This window comes from Pseudophryne corroboree, chromosome 6 (assembly GCF_028390025.1).
Source record: "Pseudophryne corroboree isolate aPseCor3 chromosome 6, aPseCor3.hap2, whole genome shotgun sequence".
NCBI lineage: Eukaryota > Metazoa > Chordata > Amphibia > Anura > Myobatrachidae > Pseudophryne > Pseudophryne corroboree.
Window position 1 is genome coordinate 300,124,243 of NC_086449.1, and position 14,983 is coordinate 300,139,225.

The 14,983-nt window shown below is 48.0% G+C and overlaps 1 protein-coding gene across 1 annotated transcript in view; it reads left to right on the forward strand.

Moving 5' to 3' along the window:
* MINDY2 (MINDY lysine 48 deubiquitinase 2) overlaps positions 1-14,983 on the forward strand; it is a 353,927-nt gene that overhangs the window by 131,244 nt on the left and 207,700 nt on the right. The window contains 1 exon segment of the mRNA XM_063926174.1: positions 14,152-14,216. Coding sequence (XP_063782244.1) covers positions 14,152-14,216 — 65 coding nt within the window.

The following is a 14,983-nucleotide window of genomic DNA, read 5'->3' on the forward strand; positions in this document are numbered from 1 at the left end:
CCCTATTTTAATTTTCCATGAGGACAGAGCTGAACTCGGAATATTACAATATTACATACAGAAAACATAGAATATTACAATATAAAATACAGAAAACATAGAAATGCCACACGGATGAGTCGCTGTCTGTGCGAATACATGCAGCGTGCACAGCGATATATGGTAGCATACGCATTCACACAGACACGCCACAAAGATATATTGAACACATATTTCATACCACACATAAATTAAACATGTCAAACAACAAACTTTATAATGTGTTAAATTATATAATGGAGTATAACATCATGTATATGTATTAATGGAACGGAACAAGATAAACATGTCATGCTTGTTGTCAAAATAATCATTGCAACAATTGTAGCTCATTGCAACAATTAGTTATGATTAAATGTATGAAAGCTAAAGTCACTCTTATTAGAACAAAACACATCCTGCTTCTTCAAGGCTGGACGTTGCTTGCATATGAACTGACCAATGACACATCATGAATGAGAAAGTTCCCTCCCCTGGACCAATAACAGAAGCCTCAGTCCCAGACCTGTACTCCCCCCAATATTCACAGTGTATAGCTGATCCCAGAGACAAGTTCTGTTTTTCTGTGAGATGGAGCGTAGTGAGCGTGGGACAGGGTGATGTATTGCTTTGTTTGTATCTATCTGCTTCCTGTGTAATTGTAACATTATAACTGAATGATATATACTGTACATGTGATATATTGTATACATATCCTTTCTCTAACGTCCTAGTGGATGCTGGGGACTCCGTAAGGACCATGGGGAATAGACGGGCTCCGCAGGAGACTGGGCACTCTAAGAAAGATTTAGTACTACTGGTGTGCACTGGCTCCTCCCTCTATGCCCCTCCTCCAGACCTCAGTTAGAATCTGTGCCCGGACAGAGCTGGGTGCATTTTAGTGAGCTCTCCTGAGCTTGCTAATAAGAAAGTATTTTAGTTAGGTTTTTTATTTTCAGAGAGCTTCTGCTGGCAACAGACTCTCTGCTACATGGGACTGAGGGGAGAGAAGCAAACCTACTAACTGCGGCTAGGTTGCGCTTCTTAGGCTACTGGACACCATTAGCTCCAGAGGGATCGAACACAGGAACCTAACCTTGGTCGTCCGTCCCCGGAGCCGCGCCGCCGTCCCCCTCGCAGAGCAAGAAGACAGAAGCCGGCAGGTTGAAGCAAGAAGACGTCAAAATCGGCGGCAGAAGACTCCTGTCTTCATATGAGGTAGCGCACAGCACTGCAGCTGTGCGCCATTGCGCCCACACTAACCCACACACTCCGGTCACTGTAGGGCGCAGGGGGGGGGGCGCCCTGGGCAGCAATTGATTACCTCCTGGCAAAAAAGCAGCATATATACAGCTGGGCACTGTAATATGCATGAGCCCCCGCCATTAATTTTACACAAAATCGCGGGACAGAAGCCTGCCGCTGAGGGGGCGGGGCCTTCTTCCTCAGCACTCACCAGTGCCATTTTCTCTCCACAGCTCCGCTGAGAGGAAGCTCCCCAAGCTCTCCCCTGCAGACTCACCGTAGAAAGAGGGTAAAAAGAGAGGGGGGGGCACATAAATTTAGCGCATTAATCATATATACAGCAGCTACTGGGTAAACACTAAGTTACTGTGTGATTCCTGGGTCATATAGCGCTGGGGTGTGTGCTGGCATACTCTCTCTCTGTCTCTCCAAAAGGCCTTGTGGGGGTCCTGTCCTCATATAGAGCATCCCCTGTGTCTGTGGTGTGTCGGTATGCGTGTGTCGACATGTTTGACGAGGAGGGCTATGTGGAGGCAAAGCAAGTGCAGATGAATGACGTGTCTCCGCCGACGGCGCCGACACCTGATTGGTTGAATATGTGGAAGGTGTTAAATGATAATGTAAACTCCTTGCATAAAAGGTTGGATAAAGCTGATGCCTTGGGACAGTCGGGGTCTCAGCCCATGCCTGATCCTACAGCGTAGAGGCCGTCAGGGTCTCAGAAGCGCCCACTATCCAAAATAGTTGACACAGATATCGATACGGATTCTGACTCCAGTGTCGATGACGATGATGCAAAATTGCAGCCTAAAATGGCTAAAGCCATCCGCTACATGATTATAGCAATGAAGGATGTATTGCACATATCAGAGGTAAACCCTGTCCCTGACAAGAGGGTTTATATGTATGGGGAGAAAAAGCAAGAGGTGACTTTTCCCCCTTCACATGAGTTAAATGAGTTATGTGAAAAAGCGTGGGATTCCCCCGATAGGAAAGTGCTGATTTCCAAAAGGTTACTTATGGCGTACCCTTTCCCGCCAACGGACAGGATGCGCTAGGAATCCTCCCCTAGGGTAGATAAAGCTCTGACACGCTTATCTAAGAAGGTGGCCCTGCCGTCACAGGATACGGCCTCCCTAAAGGATCCTGCCGATAGGAAGCAGGAAAGTATCCTGAAGTCTGTTTATACACATTCAGGTACTCTACTGAGGCCGGCGATTGCGTCGGCCTGGATGTGTAGTGCTGTAGCAGCATGGACAGATAATCTGTCTGAGGAACTGGATACCTTAGACAAGGATACCATTTTACTGACCCTGGGGCATATGAAAGACGCTGTCCTATATATGAGGGATGCCCAGAGGGACATTTGCCTACTGGGCTCTAGAATAAATGCAATGTCAATTTCTGCCAGAAGGGTCCTGTGGACTCGGCAATGGACAGGTGATGCCGACTCCAAAAAGCACATGGAGGTTTTACCTTACAAGGGTGAGGAATTGTTTGGGGACGGTCTCTCTGACCTAGTTTCCACAGCTACGGCTGGGAAGTCAAATTTTTTGCCATATATTCCCTCACAGCCTAAGAAAGCACCGTATTACCAAATGCAGTCCTCTCGATCACAAAGAAGCAAGAAGGTCAGAGGTGCATCCTTTCTTGCCAGAGGCAGGGGTAGAGGAAAGAAGCTGCACCATACAGCTAGTTCCCAGGAACAGAAGTCCTCCCCGGCTTCCACTAAATCCACCGCATGACGCTGGGGCTCCACAGGTGGAGCCAGGAGCGGTGGGGGCGCCTCTCCGAAATTTCAGCCACCAGTGGGTTCGCTCACAGGTGGATCCCTGGGCTATACACATTATGTCTCAGGGATACAAGCTGGAATTCAAAGTGATGCCCCCTCACCGTTACCTGAAATCGGCCCTGCCAGCTTCCCCCATGGAAAGGGAAGTAGTGTTAGCGGCAATTCACAAGTTATATCTCCAGCAGGTGGTGGTAAAGGTTCCCCTCCTTCAACAGGGAAGGGGATACTATTCCACAATGTTTGTGGTACCGAAACCGGACGGTTCGGTCAGACCCATATTGAATTTAACATTTATCTGAAAAGATTCAAGTTCAAAATGGAATCGCTCAGAGCAGTCATTGCAAGCCTGGAAGAGGGGGATTTTATGGTGTCTCTGGACATCAAGGATGCTTACTTGCATGTCCCAATTTATCCACCTCATCAGGAGTACCTCAGATTTGTGGTACAGGACTGTCATTACCAATTCCAGATCAGCGTAGCACACTCTCAGGAAGTGTTGCAGCAGCATGGCTCTATTCTGAATATCCCAAAGTCGCAGCTGATTCCTACGACGCGTCTGCCCTTTCTGGGCATGATTCTGGACACAGACCAGAAGAAGGTGTTTCTCCCGGCGGAGAAGGCTCAGGAGCTCGTGACTCTAGTCAGAGACCTCTTAAAACCGAAACAGGTCTCGGTGCATCACTGCACGCGAGTCCTGGGAAAGATGGTGGCATCGTACAAAGCCATTCCCTTCGGCAGGTTCCATGCGAGGATCTTTCAGTGGGATCTGTTGGACAAGTGGTCCGGATCGCATCTTCAGATGCATCGGCTGATCACCCTGTCCCCGAGGGCCAGGGTTTCTCTTCTGTGGTGGCTGCAGAGTGCACACCTTCTCGAGGGCCGCAGGTTCGGCATACAGGACTGGGTCCTGGTGACCACGGATGCGAGCCTCCGAGGATGGGGGGCAGTCACTCAGGGAAGAAACTTCCAAGGGTTGTGGTCAAGTCAGGAGGCTTGTCTGCACATAAATATCCTGGAACTAAGGGCCATGTACAACGCCCTGAGTCAAGCGGAGCCTCTGCTTCGCAACCAACCGGTGCTGATTCAGTCAGACAACATCACCGCAGTGGCTCATGTAAACCGCCAGGGCGGCACAAGAAGCAGAGTGGCGATGGCGGAAGTCACCAGGATTCTTCGTTGGGCGGAGAATCACGTGCAAGCACTGTCAGCAGTGTTCATTCCAGGAGTGGACAACTGGGAAGCAGACTTCCTCAGCAGGCACCCGGAAGAGTGGGGACTTCATCATGAAGTCTTCACTCAGATTACAAAACGAGGGGAACTGCCACAGGTGGACATGATGGCATCCCGTCTCAACAAAAAGCTACAAAGGTATTGCGCCAGGTCAAGAGACCCTCAGGCGATAGCTGTGGACGCACTAGTAACACCGTGGGTGTTCCAGTCGGTCTATGTGTTTCCTCCTCTTCCTCTCATACCCAAGGTGCTGAGAATCGTAAGAAAAAGAGGAGTGAGAATAATACTCAATGTTCCGGATTGGCCAAGAAGGACTTGGTACCCGGAACTGCAAGAAATGCTCACAGAGGACCCATGGCCTCTGCCTCTCAGACAGGACCTGTTGCAACAGGGGCCCTGTCTAGGGAGGCCAATCCCGGGATCGGCGGGATCCCGGGATTTGGGCCCAAAAATGCCGGGATTTGAATCCCGGGATTGGAGCATCCAATCCCGGGATTCACGGGATTTTTCTGCACATCCCCTCCGTGCAGCCTTCCTCCCTCCCTGCCGCGACCTACACCCTCTGTCCTGACTGAGTCCCGCACCGCTACCTACTACACCCTCCCTACCTCCCGCACCGCTACCTACACCCTCCCTACCTCCCGCACCGCTACCTACACACTCCCTACCTCCCGCTCCCGCTACCTACACACTCCCTTCAGCCCTGCTTTCTACAATTTTCTCTAATCCCTACTGTAATCCCGGGATCCCGGGAATCCCGGGATTGATTGACCGTTTTTCAATCCCGAATCCCGGGATTGAAAAAACGGCCCGGGATTGGCCTCCCTAGCTCTGTCTGTTCCAAGACTTACCGCGGCTGCGTTTGACGGCATGGCGGTTGAACGCAGGATCCTAGCGGAAAAAGGCATTCCGGATGAAGTTATTCCTACGCTGATAAAGGCTAGGAAGGACGTGACGGCAAAACACTTATCACCGTATATGGCGAAAATATGTTGCCTGGTGTGAGGCCAGGAAGGCCCCTACAGAGGAATTCCAGCTGGGCCGGTTCCTGCACTTCCTACAGTCTGGAGTGACTATGGGCTTGATGTTGGGGTCCATAAAGGTCCAGATTTCGGCCCTATCCATTTTCTTTCAAAAGGAACTGGCTTCTCTTCCTGAAGTTCAGACGTTTGTTAAGGGAGTGCTGCATATTCAGCCCCCTTTTGTGCCACCAGTGGCACCTTGGGATCTCAACGTGGTGTTGGGTTTCCTGGTTTGAGCCACTTAAGACCGTGGAGCTAAAGTATCTCACGTGGAAGGTGGTCATGCTATTGGCCTTAGCTTCGGCTAGGCATGTGTCAGAATTGGCGGCTTTGTCATGTAAAAGCCCCTATCTGGTTTTCCATATGGACAGGGCAGAATTACGGACTCGTCCGCAATTTCTGCCGAAGGTGGTGTCATCTTTTCATTTGAACCAACCTATTGTGGTGCCTGCGGCTACTCGTGACTTGGAGGATTCCAAGTTGCTTGATGTAGTCAGGGCTTTGAAGATCTATGTAGCCAGGACAGCTGGAGTCAGGAAGACTGACTCGCTGTTTATCCTGTATGCATCCAACAAGCTGGGTGCTCCTGCTTCAAAGCAAACCATTGCTCGCTGGATCTGTAACACGATTCAGCAGGCTCATTCTGCGGCTGGATTGCCGCATCCAAAATCAGTAAAAGCCCATTCCACAAGGAAAGTGGGCTCTTCTTATGCGGCTGCCCGAGGGGTCTCGGCATTACAGCTTTGCCGAGAAGCTACTTGGTCGGGTTCAAACACATTTGCTAAGTTCTACAAGTTTGATACCCTGGCTGAGGAGGACCTTGTGTTTGCCCATTCGGTGCTGCAGAGTCATCCGCACTCTCCCGCCCGTTTGGGAGCTTTGGTATAATCCCCATGGTCCTTACGGAGTCTCCAGCATCCACTAGGACGTTAGAGAAAATAAGATTTTACTCACCGGTAAATCTATTTCTCGTAGTCCGTAGTGGATGCTGGGCGCCTGTCCCAAGTGCGGACTTTCTTCAATACGTGTATATAGTTATTGCTTAATAAAGGGTTATGTTATGTTGGCATCCATTGTTTGATGCTCTGTTGTTGTTCATACTGTTGACTGGGTAAGTTTATCACAAGTTATACGGTGTGATTGGTGTGGCTGGTATGAGTCTTACCCTGGATTCCAAAATCCTTTCCTTGTAATGTCAGCTCTTCCGGCACAGTTTCCTTAACTGAGGTCTGGAGGAGGGGCATAGAGGGAGGAGCCAGTGCACACCAGTAGTACTAAATCTTTCTTAGAGTGCCCAGTCTCCTGCGGAGCCCGTCTATTCCCCATGGTCCTTACGGAGTCCCCAGCATCCACTACGGACTACGAGAAATAGATTTACCGGTGAGTAAAATCTTATTTTTAATATCAAATATATACATGAGCGTTGGAACTCTGACAATGTGTGCGTGTACTTGATTTCTCTTAAGGGATGTAGTGTTTGCGATGTACAGCGCACTTTTATCGTATATGGTAATAAGATGCGTCTTGCGTCCGCAGCATATATTAATGCTGGCATTTTAAATATTTATTAGAACTATATTTGACTCTAACATAGGTGTATGTGAAAAGAACAGCTCATCACAGAAAGACGAACTCACTGTTTGTTCTTTATGATCCCAATAAGATTGGGTGTCCTGCTTCAAAGCATACAATTGCACGCTGGATCAGGCTTACTATCCAGCATGCTTATTCCTTGGCAAGTTTGCCATGTCCAAAATCTGTACAGGCCCACTCTACTAGGTCGGTGGGTTCTTCCTGGGCGGCTGCCCGGGGTGTCTCTGCTTTACAGCTCTGCCGAGCAGCTACTTGGTCAGGTTCGAACATGTTTGCTAAGTTCTACAAGTTCGATACTTTGGTCTCTGAGGACCTTCAGTTTGGTCAATCAGTTCTGCAGGAACCTCAGCACTCTCGCACCCGGTTTGGGAGCTTTGGTACATCCCCATGGTACTAAATGGACCCCAGTATCCTCTAGGACGTAAGAGAAAATAGGATTTCTCTAACGTCCTAGTGGATGCTGGGAACTCCGTAAGGACCATGGGGAATAGACGGGCTCCGCGGGAGACTGGGCACTCTAAAAGAAAGATTAGGTACTATCTGGTGTGCACTGGCTCCTCCCACTATGACCCTCCTCCAGACCTCAGTTAGATTTCTGTGCCCGGCCGAGCTGGATGCACACTATGGGCTCTCCTGAGCTCCTAGAAAGAAAGTTTATTTTAGGTTTTTTATTTTACAGTGAGACCTGCTGGCAACAGGCTCACTGCATCGAGGGACTAAGGGGAGAAGAAGCGAACCTACCTGCTTGCAGCTAGCTTGGGCTTCTTAGGCTACTGGACACCATTAGCTCCAGAGGGATCGACCGCATGGAACCGGCCTTGGTGTTCGTTCCCGGAGCTGCGCCGCCGTCCCCCTTACAGAGCCAGAAGCAAGAAGAGGTCCGGAAAATCGGCGGCAGAAGACTTCGGTCTTCACCAAGGTAGCGCACAGCACTGCAGCTGTGCGCCATTGCTCCTCATGCACACTTCACACTCCGGTCACTGAGGGTGCAGGGCGCCCTGAGGGCATTATATGACACCTTGGCTGGCAAATCTACATCATATATAGTCCTAGAGGCTATATAGATGTAAAATTACCCCTGCCAGTATTCCAGAAAAAGCGTGAGAAAGTCAGTTGAAAAAGGGGCGGGGCTTCTCCCTCAGCACACTGGCGCCATTTTCTCTTCACAGTGCAGCTGGAAGACAGTTTCCCAGGCTCTCCCCTGTAGTTTTCAAGCTCAAAGGGTTAAAAAGAGAGGGAGGGCACAAAATTTAGGCGCAATATTGTATATACAAGCAGCTATTGGGAAAAATTCACTCAATATAGTGTTAATCCCAAAATTATATAGCGCTCTGGTGTGTGCTGGCATACTCTCTCTCTCTGTCTCCCCAAAGGGCTGTGTGGGGTCCTGTCCTCAGTCAGAGCATTCCCTGTGTGTGTGTGTGCGGTGTGTCGGTACGGCTGTGTCGACACGTTTGATGAGGAGGCTTATGTGATGGCAGAGCAGATGCCGATAAATGTGATGTCGCCCCCTGTGGGGCCGACACCAGAGTGGATGGATAGGTGGAAGGTATAAACCGACATTGTCAACTCCTTACATAAAAGGCTGGATGACGTAACAGCTACGGGACAGCCGGCTTCTCAGCCCGCGCCTGCCCATGCGTCTCAAAGGCCATCAGGGGCTCAAAAACGCCCGCTCCCTCAGATGGCAGACACAGATGTCGACACGGAGTCTGACTCCAGTGTCGACGAGGGTGAGACATATACACAATCCACTAGGAACATCCGTTACATGATCCCGGCAATAAAAAATGTGTTACTCATTTCTGACATTAACCCAAGTACCACTAAAAAAGGGTTTTATGTTTGGGGAGAAAAAGCAGGCAGTGTTTTGTTCCCCCATCAAATGAGTGAATGAAGTGTGAAAAAGCGTGGGTTCCCTCGATAAGAAACTGGTAATTTCTAAAAAGTTACTGATGGCGTACCCTTTCCCGCCAGAGGATAAGTTACGCTGGGAGATATCCCCTAGGGTGGATAAGGCGCTGACACGTTTGTCAAAAAAGGTGGCACTGCCGTCTTAGGATACGGCCACTTTGAAGGTACCTGCTGATAAAAAGCAGGAGGCTATCCTGAAGTCTGTATTTACACACTCAGGTACTAGACTGAGACCTGCAGATAGTGCTGCTGCAGCGTGGTCTGTAACCCTGTCAAACAGGGATACTATTTTGCGAACATAAGACGTCGTCTTATATATGAGGGATGCACAGAGGGATATTTTGCCAGCTGGCATCCAGAATTAATGCAATGTCCATTCTGTCAGGAGGGTATTAGAGACCCGACACTGGACAGGTGATGCTGACTTTAAAAGGCACATAGAGCCTTATAAGGGTGAGGAATTGTTTGGGGATGGTCTCTGGGACCTCGTATCCACAGCAACAGCTGGGAAGAAAAATTGTTACCTCAGGTTTCCTCACAGCCTAAGAAAGCACTGTATTATCAGGTACAGTCCTTTCGGCTTCAGAAAAGCAAGCGGGTCAAAGGCGCTTCCTTTCTGCACAGAGACGAGGGAAGAGGGAAAAAGCTGCACCAGTCAGCCAGTTCCCAGAATCAAAATTCTTCCCCCGCTTCCTCTGAGTCCACCGCATGATGCGGGGGCTCCACAGGCGTAGCCAGGTACGGTGGGGGGCCGCCTCAAAAATTTCAGCGATCAGTGGGCTCGCTCACAGGTGGATCCCTGGATCCTTCAAGTAGTATCTCAGGGGTACAAGCTGGAATTCGAGGCGTCTCCCCCCCGCCATTTACTCAAATCTGCCTTGCCGACAACTCCCTCAGGCAGGGAGGCTGTGCTAGAGGCAATTCACAAGCTGTATTCCCAGCAGGTGATAGTCAAGGTGCCCCTACTTCAACAAGGACGGGGTTACTATTCCACACTGTTTGTGGTACCGAAACCGGACGGTTCGGTGAGACCCATTTTAAATTTGAAATCCTTGAACACATACATAAAAAAATTCAAGTTCAAGATGGAATCGCTCAGGGCGGTTATTGCAAGCCTGGAGGAGGGGGATTACATGGTATCCCTGGACATCAAGGATGCTTACCTGCATGTCCCCATTTACCATCCTCACCAGGAGTACCTCAGATTTGTGGTACAGGATTGCCATTACCAATTCCAAACACTGCCGTTTGGACTGTCCACGGCACCGAGGGTCTTTACCAAGGTAATGGCAGAAATGATGATACTCCTTCGAAAAAAGGGAGTTTTAAATATCCCGTACTTGGACGATCTCCTTATAAAGGTGAGGTCCAAGGAGCAGTTGTTGGTCGGAGTAGCACTATCTCGGGAAGTGCTACAACAGCATGGATGGATTCTATACATTCCAAAGTCACAGCTGGTTCCTACCACACGCCTACTGTTCCTGGGGATGGTTCTGGACACAGAACAGAAAAAAAGTGTTTCTCCCGCAGGAGAAAGCCATGGAGCTGTCATCTCTAGTCAGAGACCTCCTGAAACCAAAACAGGTATCGGTGCATCACTGCACACGAGTCCTGGGAAAATTGGTAGCTTCTTATGAAGCAAAATTCCATTCGGCAGGTTCCATGCAAGAACCTTTCAGTGGGACCTCTTGGACAAGTGGTTGGGATCGCATCTTCAGATGCATCGGCTGATAAACCTGTCTCCAAGGACCAGGGTATCTCTACTGTGGTGGCTGCAGAGTGCTCCTCTTCAAGAGGGCCGCAGATTCGGCATACAGGACTGGGTCCTGGTAACCACGGATGCCAGCCTTCGAGGCTGGGGGGCAGTCACACAGGGAAGAAATTTCCAAGGAATTTGGTCAAGTCAGGAGTCGTCCCTACACATAAATATTCTGGAACTGAGGGCCATTTACAATGCCCTAAGTCTGGCAAGGCCTCTGCTTCAAAACCAGCCGGTACTGATCCAATCAGACAACATCACGGCAGTCGCCCATGTAAACCGACAGGGCGGCACAAGAAGCAGGATGGCGATGGCAGAAGCCACAAGGATTCTCCGATGGGCGGAAAATCACGTCTTAGCACTGTCAGCAGTGTTCATTCCGGGAGTGGACAACTGGGAAGCAGACTTCCTCAGCAGACACGACCTACACCCGGGAGAGTGGGGACTTCATCCAGAAGTCTTCCAACTGTTGGTAAACCGTTGGGAAAGGCCACAGGTGGACATGATGGAGTCCTGCCTAAACAAAAAACTAGATATTGCGCCAGGTCAAGGGACCCTCAGGCAATAGCTGTGGACGCTCTAGTGACACCGTGGGTGTACCAGTCGGTTTATGTATTCCCTCCTCTGCCTCTCATACCAAAGGTACTGAGAATAATAAGAAAACGAGGAGTAAGAACGATACTCGTGGTTCCGGATGGGCCAAGAAGAGCTTGGTACCCAGAACTTCAAGAAATGATATCAGAGGACCCATGGCCTCTACCGCTCAGACAGGATCTGCTACAGCAGGGGCCCTGTCTGTTCCAAGACTTACCGTGGCTGCGTTTGACGGCATGGCGGTTGAATTCCGGATCCTAAAGGAAAAGGGCATTCCGGAAGAAGTCATTCCTACGCTGATAAAAGCCAGGAAAGAAGTAACCGCAAACCATTATCACCGTATTTGGCGAAAATATGTTGCGTGGTGTGAGGCCAGGAAGGCCCCAACAGAGGAATTTCAGCTTGGTCGTTTTCTGCACTTCCTACAGTCAGGGGTGACTATGGGCCTAAAATTGGGTTCCATTAAGGTCCAGATTTCGGCTCTGTCGATTTTCTTCCAGAAAGAACTGGCTTCACTGCCTGGAGTTCAGACATTTGTAAAGGGAGTGCTACATATTCAGCCCCCTTTTGTGCCTCCTGTGGCACCTTGGGATCTCAACGTGGTGTTGAGTTTCTTAAGATCACATTGGTTTGAGCCACTTAAAACTGTGGATTTGAAATATCTCACGTGGAAAGTGGTCATGTTGTTGGCCTTGGCTTCGGCCAGGCGTGTGTCAGAATTGGCGGCTTTGTCATGTAAAAGCCCTTATCTGATTTTCCATATGGATAGGGCAGAATTGAGGACTCGTCCCCAGTTTCTTCCTAAGGTGGTATCAGCTTTTCACTTGAACCAACCTATTGTAGTGCCTGCGGCTACTAGGGACTTGGAAGATTCCAAGTTACTGGACGTAGTCAGGGCCTTAAAAATTTATATTTCCAGGACGGCTGGAGTCAGGAAAACTGACTCGCTTTTTATCCTGTAGGCACCCAACAAAATAGGTGCTCCTGCTTCTAAGCAGACTATTGCTCGCTGAATTTGTAGCACGAGGAAAGTGGGCTCATCTTGGGCGGCTGCCCGAGGGGTCTCGGCTTTACAATTTTGCCGAGCTGCAACTTGGTCAGGGGCAAACACGTTTGCTAAATTCTACAAAATTGATACCCTGGCTGAGGAGGACCTTGAGTTCTCTCATTCGGTGCTGCAGAGTCATCCGCACTCTCCCGCCCGTTTGGGAGCTTTGGTATAATCCCCATGGTCCTTACGGAGTTCCCAGCATCCACTAGGACGTTAGAGAAAATAAGATTTTACTCACCGGTAAATCTATTTCTCGTAGTCCGTAGTGGATGCTGGGCGCCCATCCCAAGTGCGGATTGTCTGCAATACTTGTATGTAGTTATTGCCTAACTAAGGGTTATTGTTGAGCCATCTGGTGAGAGGCTCAGTTATATTTCATACTGTTAACTGGGTGTAGTATCACGAGTTATACGGTGTGATTGGTGTGGCTGGTATGAGTCTTACCCGGGATTCAAAATCCTTCCTTATTGTGTCAGCTCTTCCGGGCACAGTATCCTAACTGAGGTCTGGAGGAGGGTCATAGTGGGAGGAGCCAGTGCACACCAGATAGTACCTAATCTTTCTTTTAGAGTGCCCAGTCTCCTGCGGAGCCCGTCTGTTCCCCATGGTCCTTACGGAGTTCCCAGCATCCACTACGGACTACGAGAAATAGATTTACCGGTGAGTAAAATCTTATTTTTAATTACCTACCGGTAAATTCTTTTCTTGTAGTCTGTAGAGGATACTGGGCGCCCGCCCAGTGCTTCGTTCTTCCTGCACTATTACTTGGTTAAGCAATGTTGGTTCAGCCGTTGCTGTTACTGGTTAGCTTGGCTTTCCTCTTGTTGTGTGTGTGCTGATTCGGAATCTCACCACTATCCTTATCTATCCTTCTCTCAAAATATGTCCGTCTCCTCGGGCACGGTTTTCTAGACTGAGTCTGGTAGGAGGGGCATAGAGGTAGGAGCCAGCCCACACTATCAAATTCTTAAAGTGCCCATGGCTCCTAGTGGACCCGTGTATATCCCATGGTACTAAATGGACCCCAGTATCATCTACAGACTAGGAGAAAAAGATTTACCGGTAGGTAATTTAAAATCCCATTTTTTAACTCCTACCTAAAAGTTCTTATACAGATACAAATACGTTACTTCTATTTGGAAGGAGACACTTGTGGGATGTCATATCTACATTGCTCCCCTTATGGGCATTGTGTGATTTACGGCAAGTGTAGAGCACAACATGGCTTTCTGAATAGCAGTGCTTTGTGTGCATATCTGTATGTCTCCTAGGAAGTAGTTTGCAACACAGGCACTTTTGATTGCTTACATGGACCTGTCCTTATAATACAGAAAACCCTTCTCTTACTCTAGTGAGCCACATACAGTGAGTGAAACAGTCTATTGGCAGATGGGAATTTTGTCTCAATTCTAGCCAGTGTCTTGTTATGACAACCCAACTTATTACCTCAAACTGTTGACATGTCAATATCCTTTAAAAAGTCTCTGCACCCCAGGTTGTGTTTTAAAATGTTCTAACTTGTTATTGTTTCAGTCTCTGCAGTCCTTTTATGGATTACTCCAAGAACAGAAATAATATCCTTGTTACACTGCAATTACATGTGTCCCCTCTATCACAGGGGTATGGATGCTTGTGTACGTTTGAAGTCTCAAAGCAGTTGAATTAGTTGTAGATTAGGGTGCTGTAAATCACAAGAGTATTTGGCAATTCTGATATCAATAAAATCTTATAGTAAGAATTTTCTAAATACATACTGTGACAATGAAATGGTATTTTGTTTTCCCAATTAGAAAATCGGTCATTTTCCTATAAGATTTCATTTTTTTTCCCTGAGAATATTTTGTGGCATTTTGCAGAAAGTGGTAAGGTTTGCTTTTCAACTTTCAGATGTGTGATTATAATTAGTGGATTTTTTTTTTACCCCCCTTCACAGGTGACTATATTTTAGATGCAAAACCGAAAGAGATCTCTGAAGCTCAGCGTCTGAACTACGAGCAGGTAATAACATCCACTTTGTTTGCTGTGATGATGCTGTGCTGCTTTTCTTCAACCTGACGATTACCTGTTGCTATAATGACTGTTTATCATGTTATTTTAAGCCACTTGTCTGCTGTTAAAGTTTTGTTCTCTATATTGTGTGTGAACTGTGGTTTATGAAGGAAGGTTTAATTGACGCTGAAATTTAGTAGCAATAACAACTTTTTGCAATTGACATAAAGGGGTATATGCAATTGCGGTCGAATTGCCGCAAATGTCGAAAAACGGGGCATTTTCGACACAAAATTTTTTTGACAATGCAACAGTACTTTTCGACAAAAAAACGGCAGTTTCAAATTCGACTTTTTGCAATTCGACAGTTGTCAAATTCGACATGTCTGCAATGGTTAAAATGCGGCTTTTCGACAAAAGTATATTCAATTGAAGAATGTCGATTCGACAACAGTGCTTTTCGACAGTAATTTCGTCAGTTTCATTCCGCCTCACTTTGCTGGCGGAATCTAATAAAAATTTTTAAAAACATGTTTTTTTGTGTGTTTTTTTATTGCTAATAGCATATCTATTTATATTAGAATGGATTATGTACTTGGTTTGTCTATTAGGAGACACAAGTATTATTTATATATTTTTTTAAAGAATATATATTTCTCTGACGTCCTAAGTGGATGCTGGGGACTCCGTCAGGACCATGGGGAATAGCGGCTCCGCAGGAGACAGGGCACAAAAGTAAAAGCTTTAGGATCAGGTGGTGTGCACTGGCTCCTCCC